The sequence below is a fragment of the Akebia trifoliata genome, chromosome 10 (assembly GCF_017979445.1).
Source record: "Akebia trifoliata isolate Shusen 1 chromosome 10, ASM1797944v1, whole genome shotgun sequence".
Taxonomy (NCBI): Eukaryota; Viridiplantae; Streptophyta; class Magnoliopsida; order Ranunculales; family Lardizabalaceae; genus Akebia; species Akebia trifoliata.
This window is the reverse complement of record NC_141384.1, coordinates 11,202,343-11,228,386: the sequence shown is the minus strand read 5'-3', so window position 1 is coordinate 11,228,386 and position 26,044 is coordinate 11,202,343. Positions and strand designations below refer to the sequence as shown.

Here is a 26,044-nt window from a genome sequence, read left to right as displayed (position 1 = left end):
TATGACAAGATGCAGCTCAAGTTTTAGGAACATCTTTGATAGGGACACCACATTATATCATATTACCAGAGGTTTTATCGCCGAGGAAGAAGTAATGGTGTTATTTGGATAAATCTTTGGGATGAGATTCAACATTTGAAGTGTTTGTTGGCTTTTATCTATTAGAAATGCTAATATCTAGGGAGAGCTGCTATTACCACACCAACTTTTACTAATGCCACACCATTTCCTATGTAAATCATCAAAGAATTGCAAATAGTTGGTGTGGCGTTACTAAAAGTTGGTGTGGAAATAGTAACCCTCTATCTTGGACAGTGATAGATAAGTGACTTTCTACACAATGTTTGATCTCACTTCCCATCCCTTTTTTTTCATATATTTTGGTGCATTCCTGTGTCAGAATTCTATTTTTTGAAGTTGGCAATTCTATGCTTTCATTTCTAAAGAAGGGATACTATGAAGTATGATCCTGTTTGCTGGATCAAAAAATAATAAATTATTTGAGTATTTTTCTCTCTTATTTTTTTTTTTCCCAAATCCGATCCGAAAATCCGATTTTTTCATGTATTTCCTTATCAGATTGGTTTGGACCAGTTCAGACATCAGGTATATTTTGGATCATTGTCAGCCATATAACGAACCAAGAACCAATTCATTTATTCTTAAGAGGTTAGAAAATGCCCCTACAAATGAAACGAACAGAGTAAATACTCGTCCGCAAAAGCTTTAGTAGTTTGCTAAGTTTTGCGTGATTCAACAGATGTCAAAATGAATATGCATTTTATCATTCTTAATGATGTTATTATAATAATACAAATATACGTCTAGTTGTATATACAAACAAGATATACAATTCCTATGAGATGGATTACATCTCAAAAACTCCCAGCTTCGGAGTATTATTCATTAAATACATGTATATCTCTAATATTATTGAATCGTTTCTTTAACAATCTAACATCTTACTCTTACAGAATTGTAGACATTGATGTATTTCCCGGCTGTGTTATTCCAGCTATTATCAATTTCCATAATCTTACGAACAATCTCACCCCATTCATCTGGTTCTGCATGAAAATCAACAAACCATAAAGATAAAGTTACAAATATATCTACTCATAAAATTTTTTTTTACAAATATGACAGTTATGTATGCATCTATGGAGCTCGTGACAACACACTGCTGGTACATTTACATGGTTTATCAGGAGGAAAAGAACAATTGCAGTAGTAATGTAGTTTATATTGTCTTTGAATTTTATTCTTTAAGTTTTACCTAAACAATATTGAAATTCAAAGAAGTAATCGATTTCAATTTCACCAAATCAAGGTGAGTTGTTTGAGTAATCTTTCTCTATTTAAAAGCTTTGTATGGATGTTTGTACAACTGTATTCGATTCCGTTTCCTTATTAGTGTGCAAACTGTCCAAATAATAAGGAAACAATATTTCAAAGTTTAAATTAAGATGAGAGAAATTTGGTTTACTTTGTAGTATAGAAAAACCATCCCGAAGAACAAGGAAACGATCTTTCAAGATTTAGACAAAATATAAGAGGGTTTGATTGCAAACTCCATCCAGGAGTTTTTTGCTTGATTGGAGGATGTGATTTAGAGAATGTACACTCCCACTACTTCCATGTATGTGCTTGGTGTGAGATTGACATGTGGCGACTTGAATAGTCTTCACGTGTGCCTTGATAGTATTACCATATATTTGAGTGTCATGGGGAGGACCAAAGACCCAGTTTAGCTTGTAACAAACCAAATGATTTCCTTAGTAGAGGCTTAGTGAAGATGTTTGCCACTTGAAGGCCATAGGAGACAAAACAAGTGACTTGTGATCCCAAGGCTACTTTCTCTTGAACGAAATAGTAATCTATCTTCATGTGTGTTTGTTCTGGCATGAAACAAGCCACTGATTGTCATACGGAGGGCTGACATGTTATTAGGTAAGAGTGTAAGCCAATATCATGCAGAATGAATGATATCCATTTAAGTTCAGTATGGTGGATGTAAAAATGTGATATTTTGCTTTAGCACTGCAACTTGCCACAATGGATTGCTTTTCAGTACCCTAGGAAATGCAATTGCTGAAAGGAAATGTTTTATTGGTAAAAAATTGTGTCACCCAAAGTACGTTACATGCAATTTTCAGTGTAAGTTTTGTTGTGTCTGACGGTATTCAAGATTGTGGTTGGCTCGTGCTAGTGATTGGCGAACTGACACCCAACAGTCATATGGGATGGTAAGTGACTATGTGATTAAGTTACCATTTTATAGACTTAGGAAATAGGGGTGATATCATTTGGCTGAGCTCTAAAGGTTGCAAAGTTATTTAAATTTGGAGTTGTTTTTGAGAACAAGGTAAGATCGATCAACTAGACCTATCCAATCGATTGAACTATGCTTATAGGGGATCGATTGGATAAACTAGGTGATTGATTAGCCTGAATAGATTTGTCCGATTAATTGATTGGTTAGTGAAAAAGTTCTGCCAAGGTCACTCAATTAGGGATCACGAAGATGCTAGGGAGTATAGAGTCCTCGACGATCCTCTAAGATGCTTAAGATGTGAACTTTAGCAACAATCTCTTGGAGTCACTCAATTAAGGTTTCTAAGATAAAGAATACGAGATTTTGAATTATAAGAGTGAATGCATCCGGAGTTGTGATGTAACCGATCAATTGAAAATTAATAGAGAACATTCTGATGTAAAGGGAACAGTGTGGAAGAGTATAGATGATTTGAGATTCACATTTTATGCTAGATTGACTTAGATGAAGATGACTTATCAATGATCTTTAACAGTCGACAATAGTCAAACAGACCGACCAACATCAGGTAGACCAGTCTCTTAGGGTCTTGGTCGACAGCCATCCTAAACCGGAAAACAACCACCCAAGTATGTTTTAATTGAAGATTAGAGAGAAAGAGTTATTAGATTGATTAGCCCTAATTAGGCTATATAAGTATTACATAAGAGAAAGAAGTGAAAAGACTAAAATAACCCTACAGACTTATTTAACACTCCCCCTCAAGTTGGTGCGTGGATATCAACAATGCCCAACTTGGACAAGACATCTTCAAATGAGGTTTTACTAACACCTTTAGTAAGAACATCAGCAAGTTGTTGAGAGGTAGGGACAAAGGGAGTACAAATCTGTCCAGAAACTATTTTTTCTCTAATGAAATGACGATCAACTTCTATGTGCTTCGTTCTGTCATGCTGAACCGGATTTGCAGCTATGTTAATAGCTGATTTATTATCGCAATATAGTAAGAAGGGGACCGGCACAGGAAGACATAAATCAGCTAGTAAGATTTTGAGCCACAACAACTCGCATATTCCAAGTGCCATGGCTCTGTATTCTGACTCAGCACTTGACCGAGAAACCACATCCTGCTTCTTACTACGCCAAGTTACCAAGTTACCACCAACTTTAGTACAATACCCAGAAGTAGACCGTCTATCAGTCACTGAACCAGCATAATCTGCATCTGTCCATGCCTCAATGCGAAGATGACCATGATTGTTGAATAAAATACCTCGACCAGGACATCCCTTAAGGTATCTAAGAATACGATAAACAGCAGCAAGATGAGATGTTCGAGGCGAGTGCATAAACTGACTTACAACACTAACAGCATAGGCAATGTCAGGGCGAGTCATAGACAAGTAGATCAATTTTCCCACAAGACGCTGATATTGGCCAATATCGGACACACACTCCCCCTCAGAATCAGCCAACCTGTGATTCTGCTCAATAGGAGTATCAGCTGGACGAGATCCAAGCTGACCAGAGGCACTGAGTAAGTCAAGAACATACTTACGCTGAGAAATAAATATACCAGACCGGGACCGGGCAACCTCAATACCCAGAAAATAGCGAAGATGTCCAAGGTCCTTAATCTCAAATTGACGTCCTAAGTAAGTTTTGACCTCGGTAAGGCCATCGGCATCATCTCCAGTAAGAACAATATCATCCACATACACAATCAGAGCAACAGTTTTGCCTCGGGAGTGACGCAAGAACAAGGTGTGATCAGCAGAACTCTGATGGAAACCAAACTGATGCATGGCCTTAGTGAAGCGCTCAGACCAAGCACGAGGAGACTGCTTCAGACCATAAAGAGACCGGCGAAGACGACAAACATGTGCAGGAGAAGCAGAAGAAAGAAAACCAGGAGGTTGGACCATATAGACTTCTTCTTGAAGATCACCATTGAGAAAAGCATTCTTGACATCTAACTGAAAAAGAGGCCATCCTCGAATAGCAGCAACAGAAAGGAGAACGCGAATGGTGGTCATCTTGGCAACCGGAGCAAAATTTCCTAATCAATCCCATAAGTCTGAGCATAACCTTTGGCCACCAGACGGGCCTTATAACGAGCAATGGAACCATCCGGATTATGCTTAAGCGTGAATACCCAACGACAACCCACAGCTTTCCTTCCAGACGGAAGAGGCACAATTTCCCAAGTTTGAGTCTTTTCAAGAGCAGTCAACTCATCAATCATAGCTGCGCGCCACTCAGGATGAGCAATAGCATCTGCAACAGTAGTAGGAAGAGAAACAGCGGAAACAGAAGCAAGAAAACTCCGATAGGAGGGTGATAGTGCAGAGTCAGATATATAATTTGAAATGGGATAAGTACAAGTGCGCTTACCCTTACGAGTGGCAATAGGACGATCATCACAGGGAACAGACGGAGGCGGAGCTGGAGGCGAGGAGGCGAGCTGGTCGGACATAGAAGTGATGGTAGTATCACGTGGACGTCGAGTGTAAACCTGCAATGAAGGAGAGGACGAACTGACGGGGGGTGGAGAGGGAGGAACAGGCATGGGAAGGGGAAATAAAGAAGGAAAATGATCATCAGGTGAATCTAGAGGAAACCACTCAGATTGAATGCCAACGGACCCATTATAGTAAGGAGTATGCTCAAAAAAAGAAACATCGCGAGAAATGAAACGTCGTCGAGAAGGAGGATGGTAACAACGGTAGCCTTTCTGGGTAGAGGAATAACCCAAAAAGATACATTTGACGGCCTTAGGGTCAAGTTTAGAACGATTTTGGTCAAGAATTTGAACAAAACAGACACACCCAAAAACACGCGGAGGAAGTGGAAACACGGGACGATCTGGAGAGAGCTTAGAGAGGGGTGTGACAAACTGAAGAACACTGGAGGGGGTCCGATTAATAAGGTAAACAGCAGTAAGAACTGCATCAGCCCAATAGGATTGGGGCACGTTCATGCCAATCGAAATGGCACGGGCTAACTCTAGAATATGGCGATTTTTTCTTTCTGATCGGCCGTTCTGCTGAGGGGTCTTAACATTGGACATTTGATGCTCAATGCCAGACTCTAAACAAAGTTTCAAGACCTCACTATAAGTGTACTCAGTACCATGATCAGAACGGAAGGTCTTGATGGTACGACCAAATTGGGTTTGAACCATAGCAAGAAATTGCTTAAAGATCCCATAAACCTCACTCTTGTGTTTCATAAGATAAACCCAAGTGGTACGACTGTGATCATCAATGAACAAGACAAAATAGCGAAAACCAAGAGTGGATATGACGGGGGAAGGACCCCACACATCAGAATGAATTAAGTCAAACATAGCAGGTGTAGTAGGATTCATACTAATAGGATAAGAAGAACGCACATGTTTAGCTAATTGACAAGTTTCACAAGAAAAATCAAGCACATTGTTATTATTAAATAAATTAGGGAACATGTGTTTCAAATATCCAAAAGAAATATGACCTAAGCGTAAATGCCAACGCATTACAAGAGCCTTATTAGATTGACTACTAATACTACTAAGCTGAAGAGCAGAATGGGTGCTAGGGGAATGGGCGGGAACATCCAGGAGATACAATCCATTCACTTCACGTCCAGTGCCAATCGTCCTCTTCGACTCCAGATCCTGAAAGACACAATGAGAAGAATAAAAGGTTACACTGCAGTTCAAATTTTTGGTAAGGCTACTAACGGATACCAGGTTAGTAGTAAGTTGAGGAACATGTAGTGTGTTAGTTAAGGATAAAGAGGATGTAACAGGTAAAAGACCTTGACCAGCTATGGAAGACAAAGAACCATCAGCCAGGCGAACCTTGCGATGACCAGAGCAAACACTATAGGTTTGAAATAGGGAGGACATACCGGTCATGTTATCTGAGGCACCAGAATCAATGATCCATGGTGAGGGAGTGGTGGAAACACTGTGTGCAGATGCAAAGGTACCTGAGTGAGCAAAGGTAGAAACCGGCTGAGATGAAGTCTCTATCTGATTGAAGAATTTTCTGAACTTGTCAAGCTCGGCTTGGGATAGAGATACCGAGTCTGATGAGGATGTAGTAACTGAAAGAGGTGTTGAATCAGTAGTCGACTGAGAAACTATATGAGCTGAAGATCGTTGAGACTGTTTACGTTGCTGATTAGGATGACCATGAAGTGCATAACATCGAGCCTTCACATGACCTAACTTTCCACAATGATCACACTTATGTCGTTGACGGGTAGGCATAGACCCACTGGGGGTTGTGTAGAAGATAAGCGAGTAAACATAGCAGAATGATCCCCTGAAGAATGAGGTAGGACAGCTGCACGACGACTCTCATCCGCTAAGACATATGAATAAGCAGTCTGTAGCGACGGAAAAGGATCCATACCCAATAAATGAACTCGCGCATACTCAAATTCGTCCCGGAGACCCGCTAGAAACTGAAAAACCGATTCTTATCCAGAATTGACGAATATAATGTCTCATCAAGGGGGTCCTTCCAAGCATAGGATGAGGAATAGAAAGTCAGCTCTTCCCACCGAGCACGTAGCTGTGAGATATAAGTGGTAACTGAAGAGTCTCCTTGGGAAAGACGAGAAATCTCACGCTCCAAATTGAAGATTCTGACATTATTCTGACGTTGTGAGTAAATACTCTTTGCGGAATCCCATATCTGTTTTGCTGTAGAGGAAAACATAAAACCAGCCGCAATGTGTGGTTGCATAGAAGTAACCAACCAAGAACGGACCATAGAATCATTAGCAAACCAATGGGAGTAAGAACTGTCAGTCTGTGCAGGTTGTTTGTCTGTCCCAGTGAGGTAGCCGATTTTCCCTTTTCCACCAATGAACATTTCAACTGATCTTGCCCAAAGGAGATAATTAGGACCATCTAATTTTACGGTAGTGATCTGAATACCTGGAAAATCAGTTGAGTTAGAGGGAAGACCACTCGATCCATTACTATTACCAGTGATTGAGGAAGAAGACGTCTCGGAAGCCATCAAAGACTAGATGTGCTTTAGTTTGAAAAAGAAACTGATCGCAGCACCCTAAAGGTGGCAATACACGATCGTAAGAGGCGTGGAAGATGATTAAACACTGTTGTATGTGACCCAAACAACCATCAAATCAATGGTAGGACACCAAGGAGTGGTTCTGCCGTTGTCGTAGGCCTCAACTAGGGGTCCAGGTGCTGTTATGTGCCCCAGAACTTCCCAAACAGCAACCTGCTGTTGATGTACCCCACTAACGATGGCCTGACAGCCACAAACAACTAGCAACTGTCGTTGCTGCAGCCTCCTAAACAGCACCTGCTGTTGCCGCAGCCAAAGAACCAATCAACTGCTGTTGCTGCAATCCAATAAACAGCATCTGGAGTGATCGCACCTCCGAGAATAAATCTGCAATGATCGCAGCCTCCAAAATAAGGTCTGCTGTGATCGTAAACCACAAACTGCACCTCTGCAGTGATTGTAGGTGTTTGCAGCCTCCTGCTGTGATCGTAGACACCTAGCTGCACCTTTGCAGTGATGATAAACCTCAAATAAGGATTCTGCTATATTCGCCAGACCCAAACTGCATCTCTGTAGTGATCGTAAGACCCAACTGCACCTCTGCAGTTGCTGTGGAAGTCAAACAGCACTGCTGCTGATGTCGTGGAAGTCAAACAGCACTTCTACTGCTGTCATGGAAGTCAAACAGCACTGCTGCTGCTGTCGTGGAAGCCAAATAGCACTTCTGCTGCTGTCGTGAATGACAAACAAACACTATACTATCATGCTGTTGTTATTGTTAACTCCAAACAACAACCTTGCTGATAGAACAGCCTGATCACAGGCTTCAAACAGATCTAGAACCCCTATCGCATGATGCGATTAGGTGTAGAGTGGAGGAGAACCCCCGTAGGGGTGATGGGGATTGAAGACGAGAAGTGTGGAGGTGATTTAAGAAAGAGGAAAATGATGAAGGTGTAGCAAACGAAGCAGTAGTTGAAATCGAGAGAGCCTTGCTCTGATACCAAATTGAAGATTAGAGAGAAAGACTTATTAGATTGATTAGCCCTAATTAGGCTATATAAGTATTACATAAGAGAAAGAAGTGAAAAGACTAAAATAACCCTACAGACTTATTTAACAGTTTTATTATGCTGGCCATAAAATCAGGAACGATGGAGTTCTACACTGGTTAAGCATTGAATCATATTGTATCTTGACTGCAATGTTCATATTTTAGTCGGTATCCTCAACATTCTTATTGACCACAATATCATTGTTTGTATCATGTATTCGTGTCGTGATAGTTCATAGGATATTTTATTTAAATTATGCTTTTCAGTTTTACTTGAAATTGTTTTAAAAAACTTGCATTATGTCAAATGTTTAGTATGATTAATTATGCATGCTATGACTATTTATTTAAAATGTACGTTATTTGTTGGGTAACTCTCATCATTCATCTTATCAATCCAGAACAAAGAATTCAGATATTGGAGTAGATGAGGATCTTGATGACCTATACCGTGAAGCATCTTAAGACCAGGGAGGTGAGCACTTTGTTTGTTTCTTATGAGTGTGACTCTAGATAGTGGTTACATTTGAGAGAGAGTATCCAGAATTTAGTATCTGTTGCTACTTATTTCGTATGTATATATGGTGTGTGTGTGTGAGATGTTAGAGATTTGTGGGTTTGTTTACATATAGTTAGTTCATCTTTAATTTATGCTTCTGCTATCTCAAGTTGATAATTGAAAATAATTGTCAGATTATTTATGTTGTTTCATTTCATACACGGAAAAATATATTATCGTGCCTTGAGATCTAACTCAAAATCTCGGGGGTTCGTGTTAGATTTTGGAGGCATATCTTCTCTTCAAAACCTTCCATAAGATGGTCTAAACTTGATTTGCAACAAATGTAAAAGTTATTCGATTTGATCAAGGTTGAGATTCTATGAACAATGTTTTGAAATCTTCCGAATAAAAATGAATAGAACACCAGAGTTCATCTGTTAACATTCTGGAATAAACTGGAGTAGCTGAGCGAAAAAATCACCACTTACTGGAGGTAACGAGATCTCTCCTCTTGGCTAATGTTCCAAAACTTTCTGGTTTGATGCTGTTTTAACTATTGCATATATCTAATTAATAGTATTTCCTATCGTGTTCTGAGTTTCAGACCCGATTATCCCTTATTTTTGGTGCCTCCTAAACTGTTTGATTACGCATGCTATGTGCATGTATTGAGACCACATCACACCATGTTGAATACCAAAGGTGCTCAAGTGTATACTTCTTGAGTATCCCGCATCTAAAAAGGGAGTATAAATTTTATCATCGTCTCACTAAGCACAAATTTGTTTCCATAGTGGTCAACTTCATCTGAGTCAACTCCTTTCTTCTCTACTAACAACTCTATCTTTCTTCAAGGGGAAAGTAATACCAGTGAAAGATTGTTTTTAGTTCCTCAAATTGTACATTCAACGTCTTAATTCATCCTTGACAACCCTACTAGCACATGTGATAGTCGTGCTGAAGGATAAAGGGTGCTTAAAGTCTATAATAAATGTCATTTGGGGAAAAAACCAAACTTGAAACTCCTTCAAGCCAATTCGGCTCCTTCAATCCAAGTAATCACAGAACTCCTTCCATGTCTACTCAATTGTTATTGTCCAATAGTGATAATTCCAACCTTCCAATTGCTTTTCGGAAAGGAAAAATGATTGAAGCTCAAGTACCCAACATCCTATTGCAAATTATGTTCTGTATAAAGTTGTCTCCATCTTTTATTACTTTGTTAGCTTTTGTTTCTACTACTAACTCTGTTGTGGAGGAAAATAATGTTTCAAGAAATGCGAGCCTCGGAAAATAATGCTACATGAGAACATTGACCTTCTTAGAAGGGAGGAATCAGCGGGTGTGCACAGTAAAATGTAAGGCAAATAGGTCAGTGAAAGGCAAAATCTATAATTAAGCCTATGGAATTGGAAACATTTGCACGACTAGCAAAGTTGGACTCCATCAAACTAATTATATCTCTAGTAGCAAATTAGTTGCAGACGTTGTATGCACTTAATGTGAAGAATGCATTCCTTCATGGAGACTTGAAGGAGGCAGTTATTAGAAATATTAGAATAGTTAGTTCTAGCTTTACTAATATTAGTTTATTTCTTTGTAAGGGCATTTATGTCTATTCCCTTATTATTGATTATAAATATATGCCAAGCTCTCATTATGAGACTTGACTTTTCTCTTCTAAAATTCTTCTTGGTATCAGAGTAGGAAAAAAACCTTTAACCCTCCATCTTTGTTTCTCCTCCAATTTTTTTTTCTTCTCTCACTAATCCCACTACACTAACCGTGCTCACCTAGCAGTAGCCTCATCTGGAGTTTCTCCCCTTCGGGGGGTTTTTTTATTTATTTATATTCTCTTAATCGCATGTTGCAATAGAGACCTTATTAGTTCTTCACATGTTGCAATAGAGTTTTGTATTGTGATTTTTGCCCAACGTTAAGTTTTTTCTTTGCTGTCGAAGGTCAGATCATACTCCTACCTACGTTGCGATCAAAGCCACTGGACATAATCTGCCTTGCGACATTAGCAGACAGTTTTTTTTTTTTTTTTTGAGTGAACTTCAATCAGACAGCAACAGACAACAACAATGTGTTGTTGTGTACACCTCGATCTGATCTACAGGTCCTAAACAAGCCTGCGATCAGGTTTTTTGGACTAAACCACACTCTGCGATCATACCTGCAGGTCATTAACAAGCCTGTGATCAGGTCTTATGCCTTAAATAGCCTGCGATTAGGTTGTATGCCCTAAACCACACTCTGCGATCATACCTACAGGTCATTAACAAGCCTGCGATTAGGTTTTATGCCCTAAACAGCCCGCGATCAGGTTGTATGCCCTAAACAACCCTAGCAGACAGAGGTTGGAGCCTTGCGATCAGCCTACAGGCCTTGAACAGACCTGTGATCAGATCTAAAGGCCTTGAACAGCCCTGCGATCAGTCTACAGGCCCTGAACAGCCCTTGCGATCAGCCTATAAGCCCTTAACTGCCCTGTGATCAGTTCTACAACAGCTCTAGGGTTGTACGAAGAAATTTTTGGTGACCGACAACAACAGTTGGGGCTTCGATAGCAACATGAAGATATTATTTTGTGACTTTCTTCGATAGCAACAACAACAAATATTATTCTTTGACCTTCACCAGCAAGGAGTTAAAATAACAATCAGTTGTGGTTGTTTTTTGATGTTTTTGACAACAATCAGTAGCATTATCTGACCTTTGACAGTACTAATACGGGAGATTTCCCTTCAATCCAAAGTTCCTTCTTGTTCATAGTGCGCAATGACGACAACTCACGAGACTAAGGATTCTACCACAACTCTTGGGGCAAATTTCTCAGTCCAGCGTATAACCAATGCACCACTAGATGGTCGTAACTTTCAGTCCTGGTCCCAGTCTATGCGACTTTATTTTGGTAGTAGAGGCAAATCTGGTTGGTTGTCAGGTGTTATTCCTAAGCCACCCCTCACTGATCTAAAATTTGAACAATGGAAAATTGATAATTGCATCATTCTTGGATGGTTATTTAGGTGGTGTTTGATTGAGCTTCAAAACGCAGATTTTCCAGCATTTGCGGTGTAAAGTTGCGTTTTGAAGTTAAATCAAACACGACCCAAGCTTCGCGTTACGATTTTGCGTTACCGAATTGCGTTTCTAAATGCAGATGTGAAAAGTTTTATTTTAGAGCTTTTTTAAATCACGTTTGCGACACAAATTACCGAAAATGTCTCATGTGAAAAGACCTTATTGCCCCTCGTTTGTTTGACTCATTTCTCTTCTTCTCTCTATCGACAGAACCGCACATAGTCTTTGTTCTAGACCGAACAAAACACAGCGACGCTTTTCTCTTCTTCTCGTAAAAGACTCTCTCTCTATCTATTCTCGACAGCACGCAGCTGTGCTTGTAGATCAGTAGCCCTATAGCTGTAGATTGTTGTTCTCAAATCTTGACAGAACCGCACAAAGCAGCTCGTTGTTCTAGATAGAATCACATAAAGCCCTAACCCTCACAGGTATTTGTTTCGATAATTTATATATATATTTTTTATAAATTGAATATTATTTTCATTTCAGTTTTGTGGTAGATCGAATACGGTTTTTCGTTTGGGGTTTTTGGTTTACAGAATGAGATTTACCTTGTATACCCATCACGGTATCGATTTCCAACTCAACTCACCAAGATCTAAAATCCCAAATGAACAATAGATTCATTTATTTTTTAGGGTTTTATAAAACTGGGTTTTCGATGTCGATTTGTTAACCCAGATCTACAATGAAAAACAACTATATCCATCTGGAGTTCTATAAATCTGGATTTTGATGTCGATTTGCTTATCCAGATCTACAATTAAGAAAACATAGGCTTATACCCCCATCTGAAGTTCTATAAACCTGGTTGAATCTCTATATTAAAATATACCCTAGAAAATTATTTGTAGATTTTGGGAAACTATTTTAATTTTGTGACAGATTAATGGATGCTTGAAATTGTCTAACTTCGTATCGTGCTCCATTATACAAAAATCATATATTTTAGTAAGCCTTGTGGATCCATTAGAATGCCACTTACCTTGGTGTTTTAGGTGGGGACCGATTGATAGGTTCCACTAAACAGATATTTGGGAAAATTCTCTTTATATATACTCTCAATTTTGGATTCACAATTTATTTAAATTTTTTCCTTTAATTTTGCTTTTCATCAAGGATTGCAATTCATTCCAACGATTTGGATAATATACTCATAATTTCAAAGATTTGGATGTGACTTTTGAATAATTTGTAACAAAAAATGATAAATGAATAACAAATATATTCATGATTTTGAAGATTTAGTCATAATTTATTATTTGAATGTTCGTTTCCTATTATTATAAATGGACTTCGGGAAAAAATTGTAGGTGAGCTCAATGCTTAAAGAATAAAAAAAACGTTGAACTTGGTGCTTGAAAATTTTGAAAGCGATGAGGTCATCGCTTGGTGCATCTAGCACATCGTTGGATAGATTTTCGTAAATACTCAAAATGCGTTTATAATAAAATAGCCGGGATGCATATAAAAAAATAGCTAAATCTATACATTCAAAACAAAAGTCACGATTAAATCTTCAAAAGTATGAGTGTATCATTCTCATTCTACATTCTTCATTCTTTATCATTAATTATAAAAGTAGTTTGACAGTTACGTTTTAATCTTCAAAATTATGAATACGTTATTCTTCCATTTACATCTATTTTTCTAAGTGTAATTGTCGACAATAAATTTCTACGGATCTACCTCGAGATTCGTAAAATATGATCGCAACTAATTTTATTGATTTTTTATGAAAAGTAGATACAGATATCAGTGTTTCCTCTGATTAACAGTCAAGTACAAAAATAGTGATGATGACGTATGTAGTTTTTCTTCTCTCCGAGCTTCGCGCTTTATCGGCTGAGAAGGATGCTTTGACGTTGGCTTTGCTTTGTGTTTGATCTTCTGTAGAGGCTTCTGTAAATTTTCTTCTCTCCAGGCTTCGCGCTTTATCGGCTGAGAAAGTTTTCTTGACTTCCGGAGAAGGGCTTTATGCTTGATCTTCTCTTTAGTCGGAGTCCAGATCTCTGAAGAACCTTGCTTTGTCTCTGGAGGAAGGCTTGAGAGCTTCTTCTTCTCTAGAGGGAGAGCTTCTATCTTCTGAGATAAAGTGATCCAGATCCCCTCTCCATGAGAGAGGCTCTTGTATTTATAGACTTAAAGGTAATTTAGATTTCCAATTATACCCCCAACTTAAAGAGGTATAATTGATTTATTTAAAAGGCTAAATTTGTCCAAATCCCATTTAAGGATTCTATGGATTATTATTGGGCCAAACTCATTTATTTGGGTATAAGGCTCAATATTTAATGTGTGGATCACTTGATTTTTATTTAGATCATGGGCTTCATCTGCGAAAGCCCTAATCCAAACCATATGTGGGTTGTAAGAGGCATTTTCCATTTAATGGACTCAATTTGGATTTGAGGCCCACTAATAAAATTAGGGATATTTATTTATAACAATTTGTAAATGCCTCCTTGAAATTTTGATGCTTACAGTAATGTTGATTCCATGACATATTCTGCCCATGTTTTTGTTGTAAACATAGCTGCAAATTTTTTTTTTTTTTTTGTGTGTGTGCGTCTCCATTGAATTTGTAGGTAACAAAAGATAGATAGATGATTACTTACAACTGAAATACAGTGCAAGTTGTATTTGAGTTGTTTGGTTGCAACCCAAATACAATGCAAGTATTTATCTTTACCACTGTATTTCGTTTATGTTCTATTACCACTATCCATGAATCTCTTGGTCCACCCCTTGTTGATCTAATAGTGTTGATCCTTTGCATATTTACCTGATGTTTATTTTTGGGATCTTTGCCTTATCCTTGGGACTTTTCTGAAGCTACCCTCCCAGATTTCTCATCGTTCAAGTATCCTCGACATTTATAAATTCAGTGAAATCTTTTCGTGAAATTTTGAGTTTTAAAGTTTGTATCTTTGAATCATGTTTGTTGAATGTTATAGAACTGTGATGGTTATTTTTGATATTTTTTATTTATTTATGGACCTGTGTGTTCTTTCAATGGAGTTGTTTTGTTTGAAGAAATGGTTATTGGGTATTCTAATCTCTTGTTATTGAGTATTTGATTATCTAATTTAGAAATTTATAAATTTATAATCGAATGTTATCGTGTATTCGATAATCTAATTTATAATTTTATAAAAAAAAATTACATACGCACACACACATCAATTACTGTACTCTGTACAGTCAAAGATTGAGAACACAGGGCTCCCTCACCGTGGGATTGAAACTGTGCGTTCTTCCGGCTATTTATATGGTAACTTGACATTACCTCCTAGTTTCTCTATTTGATTATACACTGTGCAAAAATTGTAGGTTGAGATGGTGTAAGTAATAAAACAGTTTACAGTTCTGTTTTTGATCTATAATTATAGTAGTTTTAGATCATTGTTCAGCCAATGAATCATGTTATAGTAATTTAAATTGTGTAGTTATAATATGTGGAGTCATTTTATATTACATGATGAATTGAAATATAATATGACATGTTCTGATCTATGCACTACTCTTGTTATTACCGTTGGTAGATGGAAGATAACAATTCAAAGAGTGCAAAAGCAGATTGGACACCCAAACAACATGAAGTTTGGGTCGAGATCTGCTATGAATTAGTTAAGAAGGGGAGAAGACCGCATAAAGTGCTTGGACAAGACTGGTTATGAATTCTTGGTCAAGGAGTTTAATAAAAGAACTAATGTTTATTACGATAGAGGGCAAATGGAGAACAAGTAGGATAGACAAAAAGACATTTGGAGACGTTAGAATAAGATTTGCATAAATACTTGCATCTCTTATGATGTTGAGACCGGCATATTAGATATAAGTGATAAGTGGTGGGATGGGTGGTTAGAAGTATATTTTTTTGTTAATTTGTCCTTTTATTTATTTTAAGATTTTTGTCTCTTTATGTAAATTAAGGTTTTTATTTTTTATAGCATCATCCAAAAGATGCAATATTCCGAAAGCAACCTCTGAAGTTTGTGAAACAATTGAATTTAATTTTTAGAGGCACATATGCCACTGGTAGCCAGATGTGGTCGCCTGCATGTGGGTCAATGCCATCTGCATCAGCACCCCAGGATGAGAATCTTGATGCGGATGATCTAGATGATGTCATGTTGACTCAGCCTCCAGAGTCTCAGACACTTCTAGACTTTACTCTTGATGATGCTGATGACTTTGAGGATGATGCTACCCCTACTGTACCCCTACCCACAGATCCTACTCGACGCAGAAGTGGCGATACTCTACAACCTCAAGGTCGTAGGTAGAATATGACTATTGCTATGCGAATTGGCTAGCCATTGGAGAAGCTCGCAGATGCAGTTCATAGTCAGACATCTACTTGTAACAATCCCCAATCATGTTAAGAAAAGTAGTATTCAAGAGTCAATCGACCTCTTAGACCAATTACCAGATGTACCCCCCAACAATGCTCTTTATCGTTTTTGCGTTGAAGATGTTTATGAAGAACAAACAATTCAGAGAGATTTTTTGTAGGTTACGATCAGTAGAGGTTCGTCTTGGTTGGTTGGAGGGTGAAATGTCTGATTTTATGACTGGGAGAAATTTTTAGACATGTTTTATATGTTATTTTAATATTTATGTGGGTTTTATGATGTACCTATAGGATGTAATATACTTTGGTTACTTTTTGCACCTATAGGGTGCAATATACATTGGTTACTTTTTGCACTATTATGATGCAATGTACTCTGAAGTTTGGATAATTTATTTTCTGTTTGATGGATATCTGATTTTCTGTTGGATGTATATTATATTTTCTGTTAGATTGATATTTTATTTGCTGTTGGATTGATATTGTGATTAATATTTTCTGTTAGATGAATATTTTGTTTACTGTTGGATGGATATATACCACTAATATGAATTCATAAGCAGGTCATATAGATTCAGATGTTGATACCACAAATACTATCGACTCAGATGATACGACTGATACCATCGATTCAAATGGTGATACCACCGATAATGTTGACTCAAGTGTTTTAAGTATGGTCACTACATGAGCCATCCTAGGATCCTTATTTTATTGCGAGAATTTTTTATATAAGGAGCCACATAGTAATAGTCAGTTAAAGGAGATTGACTTTGTGCGCGAAACACTAGATGATAATCATGCGACATGTCATGCATTATTTAGAATGGAACGACACGTATTTCTGAATCTGTGTAGTATTTTGGAAGTTAGAGGTCTACTGAAGATGGAGCGCTACATTACTATTCAAGAATAACTAGCAATGTTCTTATTGATAATAGGATATAATCAAAGACAAAGATTAATTGCATATAGTTTCGATCACTCAGTTCAAACAGTTAACAAGTATTTCAACATAGTTCTTTTGACTATTGTGAATTTGTCAATGTCCTTAATTGTACCTCCCGACCTCAATGAAGTCTCTTCGCACATCCGTAACAATCCTCGTTTTTAGCCATATTTTAAAGTAATTATATATATATACTTGAAAAATATTTGTTTTATTAAGGTTTATATATTAATATACCTTAAAAATATGTAGGATTGTATTGGTGCAATAGACGGGACGCATGTTAGTGCATTTGTACCAATAGCAGAACAAATGTGATATCGAGGACATAAGGGACACACAAAATATAATGGCAACATGTTTGTTTGACATGTTCACTCATGTGGTGGTTGGTTGGGAAGGGTCGGCTAATGATTCACGTGTCTTCCTTGAGACAATGAACACTCCCAGTTTAAATTTTTCATATCCTCCACCAGGTCTGTATTTAAAAGCTTGTCAATTATATCTGTTTATATTCAATCCTAAAAATTAATATTTTTTTTTTGGATAATAAGTAAATACTATTTGATAGACGCTGGGTACACACTCATAGATGGTTATCTCGCACCTTATTGAGGTGTTTGATACCATCTACAAGACTATAGGAGATCACGAGCAAATGATCGAAATAAACTATTCAATTATTTACATTCTTCGCTTCGGAACGTGATCGAACGAACCTTTAGGTCTTTGAAAGCAAAATGGCCAATCTTGAAGTTGATGCGTTCATATAATTTGAACAAACAACAAAACATTGTTGTTTCCTACATGGCATTACACAATTTTATCATAAAACATGCGATTGTCGATGAAGAAGTTACTCGATTTAAGGAAGAAGGATCAACGGGAGTGGAAGAAGAGGGCATCACTGATCAAGAGTATCCAGTTCCCCCATTAGTAGGTCGTCAGAGTCAACAAACAATGAAAATACATAGGGATTCAATAGTTGATGCCATTTTTACTGGCAATCATTGATACATTTTCATATTATATTTTTTTTTACTTTGTATTGTAATTATAAATACTATTATTCGACGTTGGAATAAAGATTATACTGTTTTTAGGTATATTTCGAAGATTCTATACTTATTTATTTATGTTCTTTGTGTATGATGAATAGCATTGATGGAAAACTATACGTATCCACCATGTTGTTCATGTGGTCGAGTGATGACATTAGTCACGGTTAAAAGAAAAGAAAATTATGGGAGGATGTTTTATAGGTGTCCATCTTGACAGATAATATGACATTGATATTAATGTTGGGTGCGTATTTATATTTGGTGAGATTGATATTAATTCATGTATTATTTTACTTTATAGAGACATGCATGGTCTTTTGTGTGGGCAGATGAAGTTGACATTATCAATGATAATGTTCCTCAAGATAAAGTAACGGAGTCAAATAAGAAGAATGAAAAATATCTTTTGTATGCATTTGTTGGATGTATATTTTTCATGTTTTTATTTATTTCAATTTTACTTATTATATTAACTATGATTATTATGTTTAAATGATGTCAGAATCTAAATTAGATGTTATGTGGATGTGTTATGTTTTTTCGGCAAGTAATGTGGATGTCTTATGTATATACGATGTTATGCGAATGTTGGATTGCGTACTATGCAGATATTTTGTTTATCAGGAAAATTTCATATGTCCATTTTTAAGAGGAGATGCTACCGAAATTTCTATAGAATTATAAATTTTTTTATAATTTTTTTTAGAATTATAAACATTTTAAAATTAAAACAATTATTTTTTTAATTTTTAATATATTTATATATATTTAGTGTTTTTATATATTTATAGGGGTATTCTGATAATTTTTTATGCATTTTTGGTGCATTATGTTGGATTGTGTATTATGTAGGTATTTTGTTTATCAGGAAAATTTCATATGTTTATTTTTAAAAGGAGATGCTACTGAAATTTCTATAGAATTATAAATTTTTCTATAACTTTTTTTAGAATTATAAATATTTTAAAATTAATACAATTATTTTTTTAAATTTTTTATATAATTTTATTATATTTATATATATTAGTGTAATTATATATTTATAGGGGTATTCTGATAATTTTTGATGCATTTTTGGTGCATTATGTTGGATTGTGTATTATGCAGGTATTTTGTTTATCAGGAAAATTTCATATTTTTATTTTTAAGAGGAGATGCTACTGAAATTTTTATAGAATTATAAATTTTTCTATAACTTTTTTTGTTTTAAAATTAATTCAATTATTTTTTTAAATTTTTTATATAATTTTATTATATTTATATATATTTAGTCTAATTATATATTTATAGGGGTATTCTGATAATTTTTTATGCATTCGGGGTGCACTATCAACTTTAAGGGTATTCTGGTCATTTTACCTAATACAGCAGATTCTAGAAACTGTATCAAACAATAATTACCAGATTCTGGTAAACAGCACAGCACTTTTATAAAGCTCTATCAAACAAGCTTTTCAGTGTTTCAACTTCTAACAGCAAATTCTGATAGCAAAAGCTAACAGCAGATTCAGGCAACTGAATCAATCGGGCCCTTAATTCCATGGAGCAATGTATCATGAGATTGTTTCTTCTTTGTGGTCAACTCTCACTCAGACATATGCACATGCTCGTAATGACTCGCGGATTTATGAACTTTACCGGGATATTGCTAAGGCTACACAGGGAAATCAAAGTGTAGCAGATTACTTTGGATTCCTTCAATCTCGTTGGGAGGAACTCTCGCACTATGAGTCTATGGCTGAGTTGTTTGCTGAGGCAGCCGGGTATGTGGTCAAGAGAATTGCTCGACATCAGACATATCAATTTCTCATGGGTCTACGCCCTGAGTTTGAAGCACTGTGGACCCAAATCCTTAATACCATGCCTCTACCGTCCTTGTTTAAGACATTTGCGACCATTGATAGCGATGAGCGTCGTCGCCGTGTAATTCCCTCTCAGACTCAGTCCCCTGTCATTATCTCTGCTCCAGATAGAAATCAGATGGCTATTGCAGTCAATTCGGGTTTCTCTAACTCCCGTACTCAAGTATCCGGGAATCGAGGTCATGGCAACCATGGACGTGGTAAACGTAGTGGTCTTACGTGTAGCCACTGTGGGAAGATTGACCATGAGAAGGCCCGCTGTTTTCAACTCTATCCCCACCTATTGAGATCTCCTAGGGGACAGTCCCGTGCTGCTGTTGTGGAATCTACCTCTGTTGATCCTACGTCCCTTGGAACCATTGATTTGCAACATTTACAGACGCAGATTACAGCTATTGTATGGGATCAACTCCAGGCTCAGACTCCCTCATCCTCAATAGTCGCATCTGTTACCACACTTCCAGGTACTTCTTCTGCATTTCACGCCTCTCAGTTTGGCTCTACTCCTCTAACTTGAGTAATTGATTCTGGTGCCTCTAATCACATGACCGGTGAGTCTAATCATTTTATTTATTCCATTTTTCCTTCTACTCATAAAGAGGTTCGCCTTGTTGATGGGTCTCTTACCCCTATTCACAGCAAGGGTACTATCTCCTTGACCCCTAATTTTTCTTTTGATTCTGTTCTCCATATTCCTCACCTATCTCTTAACCTTATGTCTGTGAGTAGTATAACAAAATCTCTAAATTGTTCTGTAACATTTTTTCCTATTCACTGTGTCTTTCAGGACCTGACTTCAAGAAGGATTTTTGGCAAGGGGTATGAGAGGGATGGGTTGTACCTGTTTGGCGCTCCACTTACTGTTGCTCCAGCTTCCGTCCTCCCACTCACTGGGAATCATACTTTTTCTTCCCAGACTTTAGACTTATGACATGCTCGAATAGGACATGCTAATTTTCAGCACTTATGTTCATTATTTCCTACTGTAAAATATTTTTTTTGTAGTGGACACGAATTTCAGTGCTCTATGTGTGAGCTCTTTAAACACACACGTACATCTTATATTCCTCGCATATATAGATGTAATGTTATTTTTGATTTAGTTCATTATGATGTTTGGGGGCCTTCTCTTGTTACTATTTTTAATGGTCATAGATATTATGTTACATTTATTGATGACTATTCTCGTTGTACTTGGGTTTATTTAATGCGCTCTCGTTCTGAGGTGCTCCCTATTTTTAATAATTTTCTCAAAATGATTTAGACTCGGTACAACATTACTGTCAAATCTCTTAAGACAGATAATGGAGGGGAATATATTTCTGATGGAATTAAGTCCCATCTCCATGAGCATGGTATGCTTCATCAATTAACTTTCCCATACACTCCTGAGCAAAACGGGGTGGCAGAATGTAAGAACCGCCACCTCATGAACATTGTCTGTTGCCTTCTGCGAGGAATGCATGTTCCCAAGTCCTATTGGAATATGGCAGTTCTTACTGCTGCTTTCCTCATGAATCGTGTTCCAAGCAGCACCTTAGGGCACAAGTGCCTCTTAATGTTTTTCGACTTGATAGCACTCTCTTCCCCATTACACCGAGAGTTTTTGGGTGTACCTGCTTTGTTCAGGATAGAACTCCCCATCGTACCAAACTAGATGACAAAACCATTTATTGTGTTTTCTTGGGTTACTCATCCATGTTAAAGGGGTATCGATGTTATAATCTACTCACACATCGTCTTATTCATTCCTTGGATGTCACATATTTTGAAAATATTCCATTTTTTCGTGCTTCATCTTCTTTGCAGGATCACTCTCCTATAATACTACCGTCACCAGTTTTCTCTCCACCGTTTTCTTCACCGCCGTTGCAGATTTACTCTCGGCGCCCCCTTCTCAAATGTTGTCAACCCCTTCCTTGGACTCAAGTATACCTCCTTCTACATTTACTCCTATTCCTTCAATTTCTAACTCTCACTTACCTATTGCATTTTGCAAAGGTAAGAGAGGGTGTATTACTGATCACCCTATTGCCCAATTTGTTTCCTATCAGGGTCTCCCTCCTTCCTATCGAGCCTATCTTGCCACCACAGACTCTATTCGGATTCCTCGGTCTGTATCTGAGGCTTTATGTGATCCTAAGTGGACTAGAGCCATGACTACTGAGATGGATGTATTGCAGAAAAATCATACTTGGAAACTTGTTTCTTTTCCCTCTGGGGAGTGGACTGTTGGCTGTAAATGGGTTTTCACCGTCAAGTATCTCACAGACGGTACTGTTGATCACTACAAAGTCCACCTCGTCGCTAAGGGATTTACACAGACTCCGAGAAAGGACTTTGGTGCCACATTTTCCCCTGTAGTCAAACTTACTACTGTTTGTCTTCTTATCTCTTTAGCGGCATGTCATTCATGGCCTCTTCACCAATTTGATGTGAATAATGCCTTTCTAAACGGTGATTTGACAAAAGTCATTTATATGGATCCCCCTCCTAGGTTTCGTCTTTAGGGGGAGTATTCTAGGAAAGTATGTCGCCTTCTCAAATCTCTGTATGGCCTAAAGCAGTCTCCGCGAGTTTGGTTCCAACGTTTCTCTAAGGTCATTCTATCTATGGGATTTTTTAGATGCCACTTTGACCTGCGAGCTTGGTTCCAGCGTTTCTCTGAGGTCAATCTATCTATGGGATTTTCTAGATACCACTCTAACCATACTTGCTTTATTCGACGAGGAGTAGATGGTCGCAATACCATTGTCTTGGTTTATGTGGATGATATTATAGTAATTGGAAATGATGCACAGTGGATTGACAAGGTTAAGAGGCAATTGGGTAATGTTTTTGAAGTTAAGCACTTAGGTCCCCTCAAGTACTTTTTGGGAATAGAGGTAGCCCGTTTACGTCGTGATATTTCGTTATCTCAACGCAAATACACATTGGATCTTCTTCAGGACACTGGTATGCTTGATTGTCGTCCTGCCTCTTCCTTATTGGATCAGAATCATCGTCTTCATGCTGAATCTGGGGAGCTTTTATCTGATCCTTCATCTTACCAGAGACCCGTTGGCCGTTTGATTTATCTGGCTAACACTAGACCGGATTTGACCTTTGCAGTTAGTGTAGTCAGTCAGTTTATGCATGCTCCGCGTACCTCTGATCTTGACGCTGTATACCGTATCCTTCGCTACTTGAAGTTTCGTCCTGGTCTAAGTCTATTTTATTCGTCTACTACTCAGTCACATTTGTCCTATTTCACTAATGTTGATTATGCGGGGTCTCTTACAGATAGGAGATCTACATCTGGTTTCTGTACTTTCTATGGTGGTAACCTTATTTCGTGGAAAAGTAAGAAACAAAGTGTGATTTCTTGTTCGTTTGCTGAAGCTGAGTATCGTGCCATGGCTCTTAGCACACGTGAGCTTCTTTGACTTAGATCTTTGCTGACAGAGTTGGGATTTCCTATTGTTAGTTCCTCCGCACTATTCTGTGACAACAAGTCTGCTATCATGCTTGCATCTGACTCAGTCTTTCACGAAATAACTAAGCACATCGATGTTGATGTTCACTTTTCAGGGAGAAAATTCGATCGGGTGCACTTGAGACAGTCTTTGTTTCTTCTTCAAATCAACTAGCCGATATGATTACAAAGTCTGTTGGACCTTCTGTCACTAACTCTCACCTTGCCAAACTGGGTCTAGTTGAAGGGGAGTATTGGAAATATTAGAATAGTTAGTTCTAGCTTTACTAATATTAATTTATTTCTTTTTATTTCTTTGTAAGGGCATTTATGTCTATTCCCTTATTGTTAATTATAAATATATGCCAAGATCTCATTATGAGACTTGACTTTTCTCTTCTAAAATTCTTCTGCGGTGAATTCTGACTCCCAAGGGGATGAAAATAAAGTGTCCAAATTGAAAAAGTCCTTGTATGAGACTAAAACAATCTCCCAGAGCATGGTTCGAGAGATTCAACAACGCAATACTAAAGTTGGAGTGCACAGAGTCGGGCAAATCATAGATAATTCATTAGGTGCACCAGAGGCAACAACACAATTCTAATTTTCTATGTTTGTTCTGATAGGGAATAGTGCAGAAGAGGTTGAGTGGTTGAAGAGCTACTTAACCAATGAGTTTGAGATCAAGGATCTTAGACATTTAAAGTCTTTTCAAGGAATAGAAGTGGCATATATCATGAGAGAATCATTATTATTAAGATAAAGTATGTGTTGGATATGTTATATGAGACTAGAAAGTTGTGAGCTAAAATGATAGATACCCCTACAGAATAGAAGCACTAACTAGATAATTAGAGTGGTGAATCTCTTCAAGACATTAACAGTTTTCAACGGATGGTTAGGAGATTAATCCACTTTTCACTCATTAGACCTGATATTGCATACATAGTTAATGTGGTAAGTCAGTACATGCATTCCTCTTGAACTCCACATCTTGAAGCAACATATCAAATATTGAGATATTTCAAATCCTCAACTAGTAGTGGTCTTTTATTTATAAAGAATGGGAAGCATATAATTGCACAGATTGGACAGACATTATGGATAATAGAATTTCTACATTAGGATATTGTACTTTTGTGGGTTGTAATCTTGTGACATGCAACAAGAAATAACATCTCGTAGCTTGTTCAAGAACATAGACAAAGTTTAGATCTATGGCTCATGAGCTGCGTGAAATATTATGCTTGGAAATTCTTTTTCGAGAACTTGGTTTTCCTATGATTGGGCAAATGATTTATATTGTGCTAACAAAAGAGCAATAAGTACTACTGTTGAAAAATAGGCCTTTCTGTTTTGTTTGTTATGATAATAAAATATGAAGTTAGTAATCAGATATTTAGGAATAGGTTCTTATGTTGGTTAAGTTAGAGATCGGATATTTAGGGATAAGTTGTTATGTTGGTTAAGTTAGTGATCGGATATTTAGGGATAGGTTGTTATGTTGGTTCAGATTCTATTGCTCTAATTTGTTAGGTTGTTAAGACTTTCTAGGCAGGGCTCTCTATTTATTTTGTAATTTGCAATTTATTCAAGATAAGTAGAATATTTTTCTTTCCCTAAAATTCTTCATGGTATCAGAGCTACGACTCTCAGCTAGGATTTCTTGATGGCCAAAACGACGATGACCGGTGCCACCAAATCAGTGACTCCACCAAAGAAACGACGGAGGAAACACAAATTAGTCCTGCTGTCTCATTCAACAATTTTGAAAATTCAAGCTCCCTTCAGATAACTGTTCACAAACTCAATGGCAAAAATTATTTAGAGTGGGTTCAATTGGTAAAACTGGTGATTGATGGCAAAGACAAACTTGGCTATCTCACTGGTAAACTGACAAAACCAGCAAAATAAGACCCCAAATGCAAGACGTGGAGGTCCGAAAACTCCATGATTATGGCCTGGTTAATCAACTCTATGGAATCTGCCCTTGGAAAGCCATTTATGTTCCTCCCAACAGCCAAAGATGTCTAGGATGCAATCCGAGAAACATACTCGGATTTGGAAAATTCGTCTCCGATTTTTGAATTGAAGACCAAATTGTGGCAATCAAAGCAAGGAGATCGAGATGTGACAGCATATTACAACGGGATGATGACACTTTGGCAAGAATTGAACTTGTGTTATGATGAGCATTGGGACTGCCCTAATGACAGTGCAAGACACATGAAGAGAAAGGAGAATGATAGAGTATATGTCTTTCTTGCTGAGCTCAACAAGGAATTGGACGAAGTTGGGGGCGGATTCTTGGGAGAAAACCTTTGCCAAATATTCGAGAAGTGTTCTCAGAAGTTAGGTGAGAAGAAACTCGACAGAAGGTGATGCTTAGGGATGTTGATTCGAAGGTCACAAC

General features: G+C 37.5%; 1 protein-coding gene across 6 annotated transcripts in view; it reads right to left on the bottom strand.

Annotated features, from left to right (window-relative positions):
* Positions 1-761: 761 nt before the first annotated feature.
* The window catches only part of LOC147393126 (putative starch synthase 4, chloroplastic/amyloplastic), an 86,249-nt gene continuing 60,966 nt past the window's right edge, over positions 762-26,044 (bottom strand). For all 6 annotated transcript variants that reach the window (XM_086455247.1, XM_086455246.1, XM_086455244.1 and 3 more), the window contains one exon: positions 762-1,067. In XM_086455247.1, coding sequence (XP_086311373.1) covers positions 955-1,067 — 113 coding nt within the window. In that variant the 3' untranslated portion in view covers positions 762-954. The remainder of the gene's footprint in view (positions 1,068-26,044) is intronic.